The sequence below is a fragment of the Meles meles genome, chromosome 3, assembly GCF_922984935.1.
Source record: "Meles meles chromosome 3, mMelMel3.1 paternal haplotype, whole genome shotgun sequence".
NCBI classification, from domain to species: Eukaryota; Metazoa; Chordata; class Mammalia; order Carnivora; family Mustelidae; genus Meles; species Meles meles.
Genome location: NC_060068.1, coordinates 37312316 through 37331655, shown reverse-complemented (window position 1 = coordinate 37331655; position 19340 = coordinate 37312316). Strand labels below are relative to the sequence as shown.

Sequence of the window (19340 nt, the reverse complement as noted above, 5' to 3'; positions counted from 1 at the left end):
TGAGGGGCACCTGGGTGGCTCAGTGGGTTAAGCATCTGCCTTTGGCTCAGGTCATGATCTCAAGGGTCCTGGGATCGAGCCACACGTCAGGCTCAGTGCTTGGCAGGGAGCTGCTTCTCCCTCTCTTTCTGCCCTTCTGCCCTGCTCATTGTCTCTCTTGCACCCGCACTCTATTTCTCTCAAATAAATAAAAAATAAATCTTTTTTTTTTTTTTTTAAAGGAGGGTTGGTTGTTAGCTCATCTTTCTTCACTTGCCCACTTTCTTACAGTTGGACAGTTTTCTGAGGACTATTTCCTGAGGACTTTTTCCTACTTTGATTGTTTCTTTATTTCCATAAATTTCTAGGAGAAGGTTAGGGATCCTGTTCACGTGCAGTTACGTCTTCTCTAAGGGGTGGCTTTGTGATTCTAATCATAGAAATCATTGAAATGATTGGAAACTAGGACTTAAAAAAGTAGAAAATGTACACATCCCTGTAACGAGTCCCCATTGAATGAGAAGGTAATACGGCTTCTGTATTTTGGGGGTATGTGAAATTTGTGGAGCACATAATGCCATTTTCTGAAGTCATTTGGCAGTTGACTAAAATGTATCATTCTATGCTTTTTCTTCCCATCATTTTATCCTACCATTTTCAGGCCTGGGGCAAAGCTGAGAACACCTTTAAAATGATAAGCCCTGAGGGGGCAGGAAACATTGGTTGTACGTTATTCTCCTAGCCTGCTCCCAGGAAAGATACTCAGTGTGATTGTTGAATGAATTTCTCACCCGTTCTCTCTCCCTTCTCCCTCTGTGGACTCATGTTTCTCTGGGTACCCTTGACCTGTGACCTGATTAAAAGCTGGATGCAGTGGTTCTCAAACTTGCATGGGTGTTAGAATCACCTTGAACACTTGGTTTAAAACTGCAGAGGGCAAAGCCTGTCCTCCTTAAGGGGCTCCGTGATGTGTCTCAGCCCTCTGGAGGCTGATGCACACCAGCTTTTGAGAACCACTGGTCCAGGGGAAGGCTTTGGAGCAAACTCAGCATCCTTGAGCAGTTAGCCTCTGGTCAGTTCCTGGAGAACTGGGGCCCTAATGTAGCTAAAGGATTGAAATCGTATTCCCCCATTAGGTGTCTTTTGCTGAGGGTAGGAGCCATGTCTTTTTACATTGCACTTTTCAGCATCTGGGATGAGTGTCTGATGCTTACACTTCTTGGAGGCCTGTGAATAAATGGACACACACATGTCATCTTAACCCAGACGGCCTTGTTGTGAGGGCCCGAGAGGACTGGAGATAAAGGCTGCAGTTGGCTAGAGACTGTGGCTGAGCAGCCCTCCCTGGGAGCGAAGCCTGGTGCGCTCTGACTTCCCACCGTGTTCCTGAATTCTCTCATCCTTTCTCCTCCAGCCCGTCTTGCACTCCCAGGGTAAGCGGTCTTACCACGGAGCCCCACGTCCATTAAAATGTCGCCGCTGTAGTGACAAGGAGTGTGACCACCCGCACCCCGCTGTGTGGTTCCAGCACAGGCCTGGCGAGGGCACTGAGGAGCTCTTCTCCATTGCAGCTTGGTGCTGAGGACGCGCCTGACAGCCTGCGGAGTCGTGGTCAGCGTACGGGCAGTGAGGAAGCGTCTAGCTCAGCACTGATGCTGTGATATTTGCTCTCAGTGAGCTTCTGTTTCCTGATCTGTAAAACGTTGGGTGAAGACACGTTTCATGTCTGTCCTTGACTCCCTGCAGCTTCTTTCTGGTCCCATCCCGTCCTCAACCCCCCGAAATCTTACTCCTCTAGCTCATGGGTCATCCTTCTGTCCCTCCAGTGAGCCCTCAAGGAAGCTCTGTGTGTCTGTTGGCTGGATGCTCTGGAGAATTAAAGACGGGGCCTGCCATATTAATTTCAACATAAGTTCTCTTACCCTGTTACGTGGTCTAAGTGAGAAAAGGGGCAAATGATACAGGCAGGAGACTGACTTCTTGACTTGGCTGCAGGTCCTGGTCCTCTTTTCATACCCAGCCTCTCATTCAGGGCAGCAGTGGCGACTGAGAAGTGCTCAGATCTCTTGTCACAGCTCTGGCTGAGGTGGTGTTTTCTGGATGACATCCCTCTTACTTAGACTCTGCATATGTTTGTCTCTTACAACTTTGTACCCTGTGGGGCTTCAAGGGTTGGTTTGTTAGCTTTTGAATATACTTATCATACATACTGGTTTTCTCTGGGTTAAACTGAGGCTCTCCCCAAAACCTAATGATGTTACCTTTACGGTAAGGAGACCAATCAAAGTAACTCCTTTGTAAATATCTCCTGACAGAGGTATTACTTCAGTATTTACTGAATTTCTTCCTTCAGTATGTTCTGGGAGCTTAATGAGCTGTGTTTGTATGACTCTATTTGTTATTATGTAGGTGTAATTATTTAATGGATATCTAGTCTGGGCTAGGCTGTGAAGGTCATTTTGGAAGAGTTGCTTGCTGTGTGTGTGTGTGTGTGTGTGTGTGTGTGTGTGTGTGAGTGAGAAAGAGAGATAGAGAAAGGGAGAAAATAAATTATAAAATCTGATGGAAGACAATCCTCTTTGAATCGCCGTCCATGCATTTACTTAGAAACCTGAAGAGGAAGACCTGGGAACAATGAAGAGACAGCAGAAGTGTATTACTTATGTATTCTGGCTTTTTGGCTAATCTAAGCATCTCTGCCTTGTTCTCTTATTCGGCCTGCTTCTCATCTCATAGGTCTGTGGGACCATGCTCAAGGCCAGTAACTGTGTACCCTGGTTTAATAACGAGAGTGGTCAGGGTTGATTTTACTGCATGTTCCTCATAGGCTAAAGAATTGTGTGTAAGAAGATAAAAGAGGAAGGAAGGTAGATCTGCGAGGCTTTTGTTACACTTCTCATTGTGTTACTGGTATGTTCTGACAGGAAAAGCTTTCAAAGGATATTGATTACCTTATTGGCAAGGAGAGCCAGGTGAAGAGCCAAATTTCTGAACTAAACTTGTTAATGAAAGAAACAGAGGTAAGTGATGAGCTGGTTTGTGCGCTTTTATTTCTCTATCTAGGTAATTCATTCACTCATAACATCCGGAGGGCAGTAAATGAGCTGGGAGGACAAGGTTGGGATAGGTTTCGCCCCTGCTTCTCTGGGCTTAGAGAAACCAGAGGTTTAAGCTATAATGTGTGATCTGTGCCCAGGAGAGGTGGTGATGAAATGCTATTGAAGCGAATGACTGGCCCTTGACCTGGGCATATTGATCTCAGAAGTAGTCACATCAGGTAAAGTTTGGAATTCTTGACAGTTACCTCTCTTTATTATTAACAGATTGCCTTTGAAGTGTGTACTAGGTGTTGACTTAAAATGCGCTGTTCTCAAGAATATACCTGAGACATGGTCACCAAAAGACACACATTAGAATGTTCACAGCTGGAATCTAATAGCCATGGAGTGGAAACTACCCAGCTATCCCTCAGCCCAAGAATATAATCACTTAAGAATGATGATCTGCAAAGGGGCAACAGTGTAGCTAAATCTTGAGAGAATGTTGAAAGAAAGATGCCAGAGCAAAGGAGCGCGAACTCCGTGATCTCCTTTATAAAAAGTACCAACAAAGGTGGAATGGGGTTCTGCTTAGAGTTAGGACACGCGTCACTGAAGGCTAGGGAGGGCAGGAATGGGTGTCTGGAAAGGTTGGTGCTGTGATCTGGGTAACGTTCCTTTTCCTTAATCTGGATGCAGGTTACGTGGTGTGTGTTTGCAAAGATCAGTCCGTCTCCACACTCACATATACATTTTTCTGTGTGTATATTATACTTCAGTTAAAAAAAAGGAGAAAATCGATAGCATTTTTAAAAATGAGGTAGAAGATGATAGGACTGGGCTGTTTTAAAATTCCAAATACTTCTCATTGATTAGGATGTATGATTTCTCTTCTCTGTTGGAAATAAATTGAAGAGCCATTAACTCCTGATCACTTTTAGAAGTTACAGTGAAATAGAAAAATATCTGGGCTAGTAAGAGACTTTCTTGAAATTTTATTTCGAGAAATTAATTTCATTTTCTGAAATGGGTTAAAGAAATTGAGATGTTCTGCAAATTAGTACCAGATCACCAGCACTGCTTCTGTTTTTAATACTCTTTTTCTGATACTCACCAATTGCATTAACCACCCTAAGTAAGTTGTTTTTCCCATGTGCTTGAAAAGCAGGATTTTGTTTTTCTCATTTTTGTCTGATGACCCACTCTATTGGGGCAGTATCATCCACTGCTCCAGGTGACCGTATCTTGGGTCATTGAAGGTTTGTTTCACTCCTGGTCCTCAGTCCTGCTGCCCCGACTTCTGAAATAAGGGAGCCCCAGGACTGGTTGCAGAGCTGGTGATTCACATGAGCTGTTCATGCAGACACCGAGTCCTTGGGATCCTGGAGAAAGTACTTAGCTTCTTTGTGTCCCTTTCCTTGAAGCTACATTCGTGAGCGTATCAGCAGGAATCTCCTACTCTTTGGAGAAATGGTCTGAATTCTTGACTTTGACTCAGTGAGGACTATGACACTGTCCTTTTATTCTATAATTACGCTTAGCTGGAAAAAAAAAATCCCCCCTTTTTAACCTAGGTGTAATGATCTTTTGAGTTTAATGCTGTAATTTATCACTGAAATACTACCAAAATGTCACTACCCTCTGTCCCCCATCTTTCTTCCCTCCTGCCCACCCTTTACAAAAATTTCTGCCTGTTGGGTTTAGGAAACAGAGGGGAGTCTGCAAAAAATTGCCTTTCATTAGAAATGTTGGCCAGAAGCCATTGGAAAGTACACGATGCTCTTCTTCCATATGTTGTCAGCTTTTAAGAATGTGTTTGAAGATACATTTTTTTTTTCTGTTGGCTGCTGCTTACGGGTCTGTAATGATGAATGCATGTGTGTGCTCTGCTGGTCCTGTTTTCAAAATCGTGTTGGTCTCTGATTTTATGGATGTTCAGAAATGTTCCGTAAGCTCTACAGATAGCATCATTTTATGACCAAGTAGACGAAGGGTTGCGTGTGCAGTGAGTATAATCGTTCTGTGTCAAAGTCTATGTCCTTGTCGTGGGCATTTTATGTAAATAATCTTTACCAATCTTAAAAAAAACCCGAGTGGATCCTCTTATCCCTAGCTTTCAGAAGAGAAAAACTCAGACATGACAGAAGTTAAATAATTTGCCTAAAGTCACAAAGGATTTAATTCTAATTAAGTTATATTAATTTGAAGTGAAGAGTTACATTTTTATATCTTAGTAAAAGATGTCACTTTTCTGAGTTTTCATGCTGTGATTTAAGTTTTCTTAAAAAAATTGGAAGAGGGTAGAAAGGGTCAAAGGTTGCCCGAATTAGAAATGAATGAAAAACTCCAGAATTGTGTGGTACAGTGTCTCGGGTTAAATCAGTTAATTCCTGCCTCAGGTTCCTCTGTGTCCATGTTGAAGGTTGTTTCCTTATTTAATTGCTGATTGGTGCACTTGGGAGATGAAAGCTGGGGAAACAGTGTCATGCAGTTACAAAGTACGTCTCACCAAAAGTTGGCGATCGTTCCTTGCGCAGTGCATTTGATGCCAGACTATTGTTCTGAAAATGCTGGAGTCGGACCAGATTAAGTTTTGGTTATTTGGAGAAAAGACGTGGATTTAGCAGGTGAGGTAATATAACCCTTGTGCCTGTTTTATAATAGTGTAATGGAGAGAGAGCCAAAGAAGAAGCAGTCACACATTTTGAAAAGCTCTTTGAAATTCTAGAAGAGAGGAAATCATCTGTTTTGAAAGCAATTGATGCATCTAAGAAACTAAGATTAGACAAATTTCAGACTCAAGTGGAGGAATACCAGGGGCTTCTAGAGAACAATGGGCTTGTGGGATACGCCCAAGAAGTGCTTAAGGAGACGGATCAGTCCTGTTTTGTACAGACGGCCAAACAGCTCCACCTCAGGTATGTTTGAGTTCAGAATCTCCTTGGCAGTGGCCTTCACAGCTGCTCTGTTTCAGCTGGAGCTCCCGGGGCTTCCTAGCGCTGTGCTCTGTGCGTGCTCTGTGCGCTGTGCTCTGTGCGCTGTGCTCTGTGCGCTGTGCTCTGTGCGGACACCCTCACCGCACTCTTAAAACCCAAACACTGAGTGGTCTTTCTTTTGGCTAATCACATCCCAGATGTTTAGTCTGATGGACCTTTTACAGAGTTGTTTTTGTATAATCTATCTGCCCGCAGAATACAGAAAGCCACGGAATCTCTAAAGAGCTTTAGACCGGCGGCTCAGACGTCCTTTGAAGACTATGTTGTGAACACATCGAAACAAACAGAACTTCTTGGAGAACTGTCCTTTTTCTCTAGCGGTAAGTTTCAGTGACGGCCAAAGCTGCATACTCTTGTCATGGGAATTCGCAGTACGCGGGAAAAATCCGCTCTTTGGTTTGGCAGCATGAAGAACTGTGTTTTTAATGCACAGAGTGTATTCTTTCGGTTTGTGTGGTTTTTAAACATATGGGGCACCTGGGTGGCTCAGTCGGTGAAGTGTCTGCCTTTGGCTCAGGTCATGAGCTGGGGGTCCTGGGTTCAAGTTCCACGTCGGGCTCCCTGCTCAGTGGAGAGTCTGCTTCTCCCTCTCCCTCTGCCCCTCCTCCCTCTGAAGCTTGCGTGTGTGCGTGTTCTCTCCAATAAATCAATAAAATCTTCAAAAAACACATTGAATAAATGGCATCAGATTGCTTGTGTATCCTTTTTGTGAATTGTTTTTCCAAAAAATGAAGTTTAAGATGAAGTTTGATGCTCAGAGAGTTCTGGTTTAGAGCTGTATTTTAGCTAGTCATAGTATTTCATTATAGGAATCATTTCCCTACCGAGAGACCGTTTGTTTTTTCCCTGTGGCTGTGTTGAACGTCTTTGTCGTGTTCACTTGTGCATGCCTATATGAGTTTCTCTAGGGCAGAAACTTAGAAATGATGTCTCCAGGTGAAAACTGACTCTGAGTGGTTTTAAGTGTTTACCTGGCTGTATCAGCTCATGAGGGCTGCTGAAACAAAACACCATGGACTATGTGCCTTGAACAGCAGAAAGGTATTTTCTTCCAGTTCTGGAGACTCGGAGTCCAAGGTCAAGGTTCCTGCTCTCCTGGGCTTGCCGATGGTGGTCTTCTGTCTACACATCTGTCTCAATTTCTGCTCATAAGGACACCAGTCATGCTAGTCCTGGTGGATTAGTTCCCATCTTGATGACTTCACTTTAACTTAATTACCTCTGTAAAGACTCTTTTTCCAAATAAAGTCACATTCTGAAGTACTGGGGATGAGAACTGGGGCATCCGCATTTTGAGGCTGTAACACACTCTTAAGATGGTGTTGTGTTGTTCCCCAGTGGGGAGGTCTTCCTTTCCTTTCCCCTCCTTGCCTTGTTCATGTCTCCCCCACAATTTCTCTTCTAGTGATGGTGGGTGAACAGTTACAGTCCTTACAGTGGAATACTTAGAGGTTGACGACTATAGTTACAGATGTGTGGATTTGGACAGTCACCTGAAGGAAGTTTGTCTTCTTTAAAGTTAGAAATTCTAGGGGCACCTGGTGGCTCAGTTAGGTTGGGCCTCTGCCTTCGGATCAGGTCATGGTCTCAGGGTCCCGGGATCGAGCCCTGCATCGAGCTCCCTGCTCAGCGGGGAGCTGGATTCCCCCTCTCTCTGCCTCTGTGATCTCTCTCTCTCTCTCTCTCTCTCTCTCTGTCAAATAAATAACAAAAAAAATCTTAAAGAAAAAAAGTTAAGACATTCTAGGGGTGCCTGGGTGGGTGGCTTAGTCAGTAGGGCATCTGGCTCTTGAACTTAGGTCTTCACCTCAGAGTTGTGAGTTCAAGCCTTACACTGGGCATGGAGCCTACCTAAAAAAGAGGAAAGGTTTTAAAGTTAAAAACTGAAGGATGATTACTGCGACCTCATTTCTTTCAAATCTATATTTGAATCTCCTTTCAGATATGTGCTTATCTTTTTTTTTTTTTACCTTTTTTTTTTTTTTTTTAGAGCACATGAAAGTGGGGGTTGTCGGGGGGACGGGAGAGGGAGAGAGAAAGAACCCTCAAGTAGACTTTTTGCAGTGTGTGGAGCCTGACACAGGGCGTGATCCCAGGACTCTGAGACCATGATCTGAGCCAAAATCAAGAGTCAGACGCTCAACCAGCTGAGATCCCCAGGCACCCTGGATATGTGTTTATTTTTATTAAAAGGCTCTTCTTTTTTTAAATACAATATTTGTTACTCTTTCAAATGCTATAGTTCTACTTCAGGTACTGTAGTCTCCCGTTTTCCAGAAGGTAGACTTGAATTGTTTTTCATACATGAGCTGGTTTACTTAGGAGAACAAGGTCCTTTCCACCCTGGGGGTCCTAAAACAGTCCTTGGAAAGAGGATGTTGACGATTGGCAATCTTGGGTTGGACCAGTGTCTGACAAAGAACCAGGGTAGTGGATGAGTGATGGGGAAAGTTAGTCCCCAGCCCCTGACTACTCAATGGTCTCATTGTTTCCTGCATGCACTTTTTTTTTTTTTTTAAAGTAAGCTATGGTTCAAAAAAAAGGGGGGGGTATGGGATGGGGGTATGTACTACTCATGTTATTTTGCTATTTTGAATGACTTTCCAGATCTCATTATGGCTGTGTAACTTCCGGTTGCACGAATATTCCATATCCAGATGGGCTTCTGCATTGCTCGTATGTTTCTGGGGGAGGCTCTGATTTGATAGAAATGTGTGGTGTGTGTGGTGTGTGTGTGTGTGTGAGAGAGAGAGAGAGAGAGAGAGAGACAGACAGAATTTGCTAGCTTATCCTAAGCTGTTAAGCTTCCTGGAATTTCTTCTATGGAAGGGATCCTGCATATGCACGAAGGTTTAGCTGCGATACTTTTGTATCGTATTTTTCATGAAAAACTGGAAATGCAGTTCTGATCATTGTTACATGTACAGCCATGGGCGGGATGCCAGTGGGAGAATCTGCACAGGATCTGCACAAAAAGTATTACACTGATTATCTTTGAGTTACTTCAAGTGTGTTATATATAGTTTCTGATTTTCTTAATCAAAAATAACCATCATGTTCATGCCAAGAAAAATTCATTTAAATCGCTTTGCAACTCTTTGGAAGAAAATCTGGAAGAAAATCGTGGAAGTTTCACTGAACTTCGTCAGACTGGCCAAACTTAGAGTTAAAAGTATTTATTAAAATAATTCTAGGAGGACATAGATTAACAATTTCAAGTCCAGTGTTGTTACTTAGTAGGTGGAAATGGAAATGCAGATGGTTAAAAAATTTTAATTTATGGTGTTTCTGAATCAGTGTAACACCTAAAGCTGCTACTGAATCTTTTTTCGTCTTCTCTGTCGTTCTCCTTCCTTTCAGGTATAAACCTAAATATACCTTTAAAAGTCTTTTGTGCTTATTCTTTTTCATTTTCAGTTTTGTGGTAAGAGCACAAAACTGTTTTTTAACAAGTCTTAAGCGTGGAACACAGCGTCATTGACTCTGAGTACGATGTTGTACTGAGTTCTCTCTAGAGCATCTTCATCTTACTTGACTGATAATTTATGCCTCTTGATTAATAACTGCTTGTGGCTCCCTCCTCCAGCCCCCAGCGGCCTGCATTCCAGTCTTTGAATTTGTGAGTTGGGCTCTTTGAGATTCCTCATAGAAGTGGGATCACGTGGTCAGCCTAGGTCTCTGTGTCTGGCGTATTTCAGTTTGCATGTCCACATGGCCGGTCCTTGTTGTCATACATTGCCGGAATTGCTCCTTTTCTTATACACAGCATTACAGATTCAGAAAATTCTTGGACCAGGGCACCTGGTTGAGCATCTGACTTTGGTTCTGGTCATGATCCCGTGATCCTGGGATTGGTTTGCATTGGGCTCCCTGCTCAGCAGGGAGCCTGAATCTCCTTTTGCCTGCCGCTTCCCCTGCTTGTGCTCTCTCCCTCTCCTGCTGACAAAGAAATAAAAGCTTAAAAAAAAAAAAAAGAAAATTCTCGGACCATGCAGAAATGATTGAAGTTATTTGTCGGTACATCGTTTTTTATGGACGGCCATGCAGGTTCTGAAATACCGTGATTTTACAACATTTCGTATCTTGCTGCTTTCAGGCATAGACGTGCCAGAGATCAACGAGGAGCAGAGCAAAGTGTATAATAATGTTCTGATCAACTGGTACCATCCCGAAAAGGATACAGCGGATAGCTACGTCCTTGAGTATCGGAAGATTAATAGAGATGAAGAAATGCTGTCTTGGAACGAGATAGAAGTCTGTGGCACCAGCAAAGTGATCTCAGACCTGGAAAGCAATTGTAACTATGCTTTCAGAGTGAGAGCCTACAAGGGCTCCATCTGCAGTCCTTGCAGCAGGGAGCTGATTCTTCATACCCCGCCGGCTCCAGGTAGTGTGAATGGGGGGGATCAGAAGGCCTTGGAGTCCGAGGAGACCTGGATAAAAAAAATAACCGCGCCGGCTCTCTGTCTAGATCCACACTGAAGCCAGCTCTCGTTTGTTTAAAAAAAAAAAAAGAAAAAAAAATTCTAGAAAACCGATTCCATCCCTAGGTAGGGTTTAGGAAGAAGCCGCATGAGTGCATTTCACCAGGTAGGCTGGGAACAGGATTGAATTTGGCCTGACCTAGATAGAGAACATGAAGACTTTGGAGTGAGCAGGGCTACTAATTTGAGATGAGCAGTGCAGAGATGCTGCCTTGCGAGTTGTAAATAGTAGAGTTCTATATTTTGGGTGAGAGTATAGCAACCGCTACAGATAGATGTAGGTAGATTTTTAAAAAATTATTGTTACTATATGAAATATTGTTGTGATTAAGCTCCTTTTGACTTGTCCAGATTTTTTCTCTGTAACTCAGTGATTCCCTGCATGCGCCGGGTTGGAGGACAAATGTTAGAACCAAGTGGAAGCTGCCCCTTCCCCCGCCCCCCCACAAAGCTCCCCTTTCACAGTCCCCTCCCCCACCTTCAGAGTCAGAAAGTGCTGCTGCTCCTCATGGAGCGCCTGTAGATTTTTCCAGAATAAGAATCACCAGGTCCGGTGCTGCCTGTAGCATCTCCATGGACAGGTGATACTCAGAAGCAAAGTTGTGCTCCTGTGCGTAGCAGGAGAACATCGCGGCCTGTTGGTGGCTGCCTTCCAGCTTCTTCCAGTTGGTTTTTAGACCCCGCTCCCCCCCCCCCCCGCCCCAGTTCAGTGGCTCACGAGCCCGTATTTTGTACACCCTTGTCTTTCCTTCCCCTTTTGTCCAAAGTGTACTCTCCACTGCGTGTTTTTCATGCCCATTGTGGCCAGTTAAAAAAAAAATTAGAATACAGATACAGATCAGGGTTGGCTAACATTGTTCATCTTGAATTGGAATAAAATCCAATAAGAGAGTCTGAGGACGGATTTGCAAGTATTAAGTGATACTTTACCATTTATGTAGTTTCCCCTTTCTTTTCTCTGCTCTCTGACTGAAAGTGGAATTAGAAAGAAACCTGGAAGGGGCGCCTGGGTGGCTCAGTGGGTTAAAGCCTCTGCCTTCAGCTCAGGTCGTGATCCCAGTGTCCTGGGATCGAGCCCCACATCGGGCTCTGCTTGGCAGGGAGCCTGCTTCCTCCTCTCTCTCTCTCTCTGCCTGCCTCTCTCCCTACTTGTGATCTCTATCTGTCAAATAAATAAATAAAATCTTAAAAAAAAAAAAAAAAAAAAAAAAAGAAAGAAACCTGGAAGTAGCTGCTACTTTCGGGGACGTATGTAGGAGACAGGGAAGGAAGAAAGGACATGTTCCAAGCTGTCTTTTTTTTTAATTAAAAAAAATTTTTTAAGTTTTTTTAAAAAATTTATTTAATTAAGTAATTTATTTAAGATCACAAGTAGACAGAGAGGCAGGCAGGGGGAGAGGGGGAAAGCAGGCTTCCTGCTAAGCAGAGAGCCCGATGTGGGGCTTAATCCCAGGACCCTGGGATCATGATCTGAGCCGAAGGCAGAGGCTTAACCCACTGAGCCACTGAGGTGCCCCTTTAATTTTGTTTTTAAGTAATCTCAGCACCCAGTGTGGGGCTTCAACTCAGAACCCCAAGATTGAGAGTCACAGGTTCTGCTAACTGAGCCAGCCGGGTGCTCCCATAGTTGAGTTGCTTTTCTCTGAGAGAAGCCGTGTGAATGGGGTGACCAATCAAATACATTTTTTGTAAACCGGGAGACATTTGAGATGACCGGAAGCAGAAATGGTCCTTCCAGGACAGGAGGTCAGGAAGATTGGTCAGCCTTTAAACGGAGAATGGCTTTAGCTTGCTAGTAGACATTTTTAAAAAAATTGTGGTATGTGATATAGTTAAAAATGACCATTTTAACCATTTTTGCGGGTACAGGTCAGTGACATTAAGTACATTGACCCTGTTGGGTGGCCACCACCACTCATGTCTCTAGAACAGCTTTATTAACAGCTCTCTGCTCATTAAACACCAACTCGCCATTCCTTTTTTCCACAGAGCCTGGGAACCTCTTCTCCACTCTCTTGCCTCTGTGAATTTGCCTGTACCTCACAGAAGTGAATGATCTAATCCTTCTGTTCCTGGTGTATTTGGGGCTTCATCTGTGTTACAGCATGTACCAGAATTTCCTTGTTTTTTTTTTTTTTTTAGGTGGAATACCATTCCATTGTATGGATAGACCACATTTTCTTTATCCAGTCCTGTGTTGATGGATACTTGAGATGTTTCCACTTTGGGGCTAACAGCCAGTGTCCTGCTTCATATATCTGAGTTGATAGAGACTTAGAAGGGTGGCATTATGTCCATCCCTTATTGGAGGAAATTAAAGGTTTAAATCCTTGAGCAGGGATTAAAACTCATCTCCGTAAACCCCAAACCTTTGCCCCCCCCCCTTTTTTTAAAAAAAAAAAATCATGCCCTGTGTCTCATCTCTGCCATGTGGATTGATAAGGAGAAGCCCCCAGTGGAACAGGTCATGTTTTCCAAATCTGTAGAATGTGGAATGTGTGTTTAGGAAAATGTACAGGTAATTATGAAAATGAACAGTCCCTTATTTCAAGAAGCAAAGGGACAGATCGAGTAGTGTAAAACATTTAGAAGAGATCTGCTCTATCTGTTGCAAGGAACCCCAGCGGTAAGTTTTCTCATACACTTAAAATGCTTGCTTCTGCCGTCTGACATTTCTGAGCATGTTCAGATGGAGAGATTGTCCTGGAGGTGATCTCCTGGTCAGGACGTTGGTTTGTCCCAGTTTGTCCACCGGCAGTGTGAACTATCCCCTCTTAAGCTCATTTCAGTCCTTTCTGGTTCAAGACCCGATCAGATTGAACCGCCAATTACAGAAACCCTAACACGTAGTCATCAGGCTAATTCCAAGCTCTCTCCACAGTTTTCAGTTTCCTCTTTGATGAAAAATGTGGCTACAATAATGAACACCTCCTGCTGAACTTGAAGAGAGACCGCGTGGAGAGCCGAGCCGGGTTTAATCTCCTGCTCGCAGCAGATCGCATCCAAGTGGGTTATTACACGAGCCTGGACTACATCATCGGAGACGTTGGAATTACCAAGGGGAAGCACTTCTGGGCCTTCCGTGTGGAGCCGTATTCCTACCTGGTCAAGGCGGGCGTTGCTTCCAGTGATAAACTGCAGGAATGGCTCCGTTCTCCCCGGGATGCAGTTAGTCCAAGGTAGGTTCTCTTACTGGGCTAGGACTCGAGAATCCTGCTGCAGGTAAACAGCCTTGTTCATGTGCAAGGCAAGCCGGAAGTCCACCTGGGTTTACTTACATGGTCGGGGTGCTTGCCTTAGACCCTGGTGCTTTGGCTGCAGGTAGGTGGCTAGCTGAGGAAAGGGGTCATGTTATCTTGTATTTCCATGGTGAGAATTGCGACTCAGCGGTTCCTTTTGGTGCTGTGAGGACGTGAGTATGTTCTGGATACATCCTCTTGACTGTGCTTCGCACTTTGAAATTTCAAAAAGGTTTTCATCTCAGCTACCTTGCTGCTTAGCTTCTGTGGTCAGTGCTACTCGAGTGCATGGTGAAGTGCTTCTGACGGCCCTACTTCAGAACGGATACGAAGTCCTTCTTTTGTTACGGGGCACAGTTTTCTTCGAAGTCCCCTGTAAGGATTTTACAGCATTGAGTGATGGGACATGGGTTTCCATATCAGACAGAGACTTCCAGTTTCTTAAGAGATGGGTGATTGTATTATATGGCTTCTTTGTTTTAGATGGGATATGTCTACTAACCCACACAAACCATTTTTGACCCCTTGTGTGAACAGAATCCCAAATTAATAATCAGAGTTGATAGGAAGAGCTTTTTGCTCAAGGATGAGAAATGGACAAAATGATGAAAACAGTAATTGGGACATGGTCAGTTAAACATAATGCCATAGACCTAGAATATTGATAGAATGTTGGCATTCATAAGGTTTTAAAAGCTTATAACATCAGAAATACTAGAAATGAAAAACTCCGATTAAAAGTGTCAATGTACCATAATCACAAATATGTAAGAAGTGAACTCTGCACAGGAAGAAATGGAAGGACCTTTGTATCCAAAATTTATATAAGCTGCTACTGTTTTATATTTTGGGGGGGGGCCCTCATTCTTGCTTGCCTGCCTCATAGAACCGTGTAGAAATCGCAGTCCAGAATGAGGGTTCTTAGGACCATGAAACACGACTTTTTCTCCTGCATTGTTTTGCATTGCCCGTGTATTTTACTTTAATTTGCCAATTCCTTGCATTAGGGCACACATCTTGGTTTTATATGTATATATTTTTTACATATGATTATGTGCTGTGAATATTTAATCTGACCGTTCCCTTCAGTTTTTTCCTTCTGTTATTATTATTTTAAGCAATCTCTACACCAGTGTGGGGCTTGAACTCACGAGTCAGAAGCAAGAGTCTGAGCCAGCTAGGCACCCCTCCCCCACTTCAGTTCCGAGATGCCAGAGTTCTGAATTATCTTATAGGGTTTTATTATTTTTCTTATCCGTAGGTATATATATATATATATATAGACATTTTATGATAATTCATGACAAAGAATTTGGGGCTGAGTCTCTGGTATCACTCTAAATGGCCGTGTGTAGTCATGTTTTTAACTGATTTGTGTCTTCATAAAAGTTTTTGATGTACGGCTTAATTTGAAAGTGATGTATATATCATTGCGTGAAACCGTTTGGAGGCCCCCTGAAGGCCTGTGGCTTGGCGCCCCAGCTAAGACTCGGTGTGTTGTGTTCCAGATACGAGCAAGACAGCGGCCATGACAGCGGAAGTGAAGACGCCTGCTTTGACTCCTCACAGCCGTTCACACTGGTCACCATCGGCATGAAGAAGTTTTTCATACCCAAGTCAGCCACTTCTGCCAACGAGCCTGAGAACAGAGTTCTCCCCATGCCCACGAGTATAGGGATTTTCCTTGACTATGACAAAGGCAGAGTGGCTTTCTATGACATGGATCACATGAAATGCCTCTACGAGCGCCAGGTGGACTGCTCGCACACCATGTACCCAGCATTTGCCTTAATGGGCAGCGGGGGAGTCCAGCTGGAGGAACCCATCACGGCAAAATACCTAGAATACCAAGAGCACATGTAGTTTAAGCATCTGACGTGACTTAGGGTAGAAAAGGGGAGCAGAATAATGCCTTGGTGTTAACCTTCGTAACTAATTACATATCATCTAAGTAGTCTGTGATCACAGTTGTTTTTGTGTGTGTTTCCTCTTAAATCGGAAAACCTAAACAGTCCTGCCTCTTCCCTGTCGTCATCCTGCCTTTCACAAGCCATGGGAGTAAAGACATTCCTGGTTAATTAACTCTGAAATGGTTAACTCTCTAACTGGATTGTCTGTCTTTTTTTATGAACAGGAAATCTAATTTATTTATGTCAGCCCTGTTGCTGATACTTACATTTCTTTTTTGGGGGGGAGGAAAGGGATACGAAAGTATTTATTATTACATTTCTTTGGTGTTTGATTTTATCATTTTGTATCATGTTCATGTCTTCAGATATTTTTTAGATGCCTTATGGATGGAAATTAGTACTTAGCTTGTGTCTCACATATGTTTTTCATAGGAGAACAAAAGTATAGATAGTAAAAAGGTCAGAGAAATGGTAGTATATTTAAATGGAAAATTATGTATTTTGAGGTGTATAACGGATTTTCAGAGTATATTCCCTGCAAAATGAATATTGCTTTTTTTTTCTTTTAAGATTACAAATTGTATTTTTAAGGATATTTTGAGGAGTTCCCCTTAGCTGTAATGCCCACACCTTCGTATGTAGTTAAACATTGTTTGTTTGTTTGTTTGTTTTGCAGGAAACACAAAGTTCTTGGCTAACACTTGAAACTTGTCACTTCATGTAAAATTTGTCTTCAGTTTTTCTTATTCTATGAAATGAGTTATATGAAATAATTTATTTTTTACAAATATTAGTGAAGATTCACTGATATTTGGCATATTGGTTCTTTTGCTCTCCTGTCGTGTCCTGTGATTTTATGATTTTCTTCTTTTGGGCACCAATACTGTATATTAGATTGTCCTGGTTATGTTTACATGTTTGGAAAGTTCACGATTTACTTTTAAAGTCATTAAATTATTCTAAAATGTGAAGTAACTGGTCAGTTGGATGTTTTCTGTGGCCTATTGTTTAGCAGTAAGCATCTGTAAAAGTAAGTAAAAGACAAATCTGGTTGTTTAGGAATAATAACAAATATCATAGTGACTGTGTACCCTTTTAACAGCTCTTATTTGAAGGATTAATATTTTAATTGAAATTTTACATTCATTTTTAAAAGCTGTCTCTTACCTAGATGCTTTTTTAATTTAAACTATGTATTTTTTAGACATTAAAATATTCAGAAGCTAGACTGTTGTACACCTTAGCACTCATGGTTTTGAAATGCTCTTGACCTCTTTTGAGAGACCAACCCAAATCTTTGGGCTTACCTGGTTTCCTTTTTGTCTTTAATACATATTTTTATTTTTGTTTATTTTTTATTTATTTTTTTAAAAGATTTTATTTATTTATTTATTTATTTGACAGACAGAGATCACAAGTAGGCAGAGAGAGAGAGAGCAGGGTAGAGGCAGGCTCCCCGCTGAGCAGAGAGCCCGATGCGGGACTTGATCCCAGGACCCTGGAATCATGACCTGAGCCAAAGGCAGCAGCTTAACCCACTGAGCCACCCAGGCGCCCCTGTCCTTAATACATATTTTTAAATGGGAATCTATCCCTCAGGCGGGTAGCATCAAATTAGCTTTTTCGTCCCCAGCGCAAGTGGGAGCGCTCACGGTGAATGAAGTTCAGCATTGAGCAGGCCATGTTCCGTTCCCACCGACGAATAGCACTTTACGACATAGGCTAACTGAATTTCCACAGTGTTCGTGGGTCATTGTGCATTCGGGCTGCTAAAGTCCTGTGTGTGGTGAGGTTTGAGTCTCAAGCCTGTGTAAGCACATACCATGTAGACATTTTAAAAGCTTTAAGAGGAATAGGAAAGGTGCATAACACCTTGTAGAGTTGTATAAGAATCATTCTCCTGGATTTTTTTCATTTTCAATAAAAATTGAAATATGTGTAACTGTTAGACCACATCTTGGGAATTCTCAGTCTGTTTACATGGAAAATGGAAACAAATCATTGATAAGAGAAGTTCAGCCAAGTATATTAACTTAGTTAAGGTTTTATGTAAGGTTTTTGGGCATATACTTAACTAGCTCTAATTCTTGTTGAAGCTGTCATTAGAGAAGCTTAATGTGAAACTAGTTTACTTCAGCTAACTGATCAGATTGTCAGGAGACAGTTCCTTTTCGGCTCTGTAATCAGATCTTGATCAGAAGACTCTTTAGTTCATATTCATACTCTTGGGCCACTGGGCTCTGGTTGTGGGTCACAATGCATTGTTGTTCATGCTTGATGGGTCTTCATTTTTTTTTTTTTAAAGTTCATTCCAGGCTATCTCCATGATCCTGTATAATTTAATTCTCATAGTTGCAGTTGCTTTCAGAAAGGTAAGAGGAGTCAGCTATCTCCTAGGCATTGAACATGCTGCGGGTCATCATTGGATTAGAGTGTGTCCCATGTGGGAATACCATCAGTTGTGGCGTGGCTACAGAAACTGGAGAACCACATGTTAAAGACAAGACAGGGCTGCCTTCATTTTAGAAGAACTTCACCAGCTTGTTCACGGCGATGAACATCCTGAGAGTTGAAGTTTTTCCTGGGACTTGACTCCCACTCTTTCTGAGACATGGAGCTGTGTACTGGTTATAAGGTGACCAAGACTGCCCAGCCACATTCCCACTCTTAGGAGCTTCCTTTTGAGGAAATGGAAAGTGCTAGAAGAGTGATTGAGGAAGGGGCTGTTAGACTAGGGGGTTAGGGACGCCCCTTGAGAAGTTTGACATCTCACCCCGAATGAGCTGGCCCTACAAAGAGCTAAGTGATGAGCATGCTGGGTAGAGAGAAGAAGGGAGCTCAAGAAGGCTTTGAGATGGCAAACTGGTGAAGCCTGGGTACTGGCAGGAAGTAGCCTTCACGATAGAGGGGCCCGTTGAAACTGTAATGAAAAGATTAGAGATGTGAGCCACCTTGGAGAAACTGGTGAGGCCCTGGAAAGACGAGTCACCACTCAAAGTCATTACTGTGTCTAGAGCAAGGATGGCAAGGGGAAATTGTGTTCCAAGATGTTGGGGGCAGAGAGACATTAAGAAAGGGTTGCTTGCTGGGAGTTGGGCTCATCTAACTCATGAGACTGGTGCCGGGACACGGAGGGAGCAGAAATACCCTTCACTGGATCTGTTGGTGCTACTTATTGGCCAGACCCTACTGGTGACTTCCCAGCAAGGGCTCTCTCGAGATGCAGACAGTGAAGATGATCTTCTGGGTTGGAGACGCTCAGCCTAATGAGCCATCCAGGTGTCCATAACTCCTCTTAAATTGTGTCTTCCCGCCCCCCAACACACCGTACTCCCCATTTCCCTGCTTGAGTTGTTTTCTTGACGCTCTTAGACATTCCACTTTTGTCCGCATTTTCTAAAATATTAGCTCCCCCAAGAAGGAGTGGTACCCAGTTTTTATCACTTCTGGGTCCAGCACATTGAATCTCTCCTCCTTTCCAGTCCTAGGACCCTCTGTTGCTTTCCCTTACATGGTACCTGTGGTTTCTGAGCCTGTCTGGAGATTGGCGAGGGTAAATGCAGCTCGCGGGGTCTTCCCTGTGCAAACTTTCCCATTTGACTTTTCCTCCACCAGGTCATTTACCATCCCTCCATCTGCTCTCATGTCCGTGTCGTTAACGGTTACACAGGTCTACTGGTTGCGCTTGGAGTTG

The 19340-nt window shown here is 43.1% G+C and overlaps 1 protein-coding gene across 3 annotated transcripts in view; it reads left to right on the top strand.

The window, feature by feature from the left end:
• The window catches only part of TRIM36 (tripartite motif containing 36), a 34080-nt gene extending 17463 nt beyond the window's left edge, over positions 1-16617 (top strand). For all 3 annotated transcript variants that reach the window (XM_046000066.1, XM_046000067.1, XM_046000068.1), the window contains 6 exons: positions 2904-2999; positions 5682-5935; positions 6209-6333; positions 10110-10400; positions 13379-13676; positions 15245-16617. In XM_046000066.1, the coding sequence (XP_045856022.1) occupies positions 2904-2999; positions 5682-5935; positions 6209-6333; positions 10110-10400; positions 13379-13676; positions 15245-15599 (1419 nt within the window). In that variant the 3' untranslated portion in view covers positions 15600-16617. The remainder of the gene's footprint in view (positions 1-2903; positions 3000-5681; positions 5936-6208; positions 6334-10109; positions 10401-13378; positions 13677-15244) is intronic.
• Positions 16618-19340: the final 2723 nt, after the last annotated feature.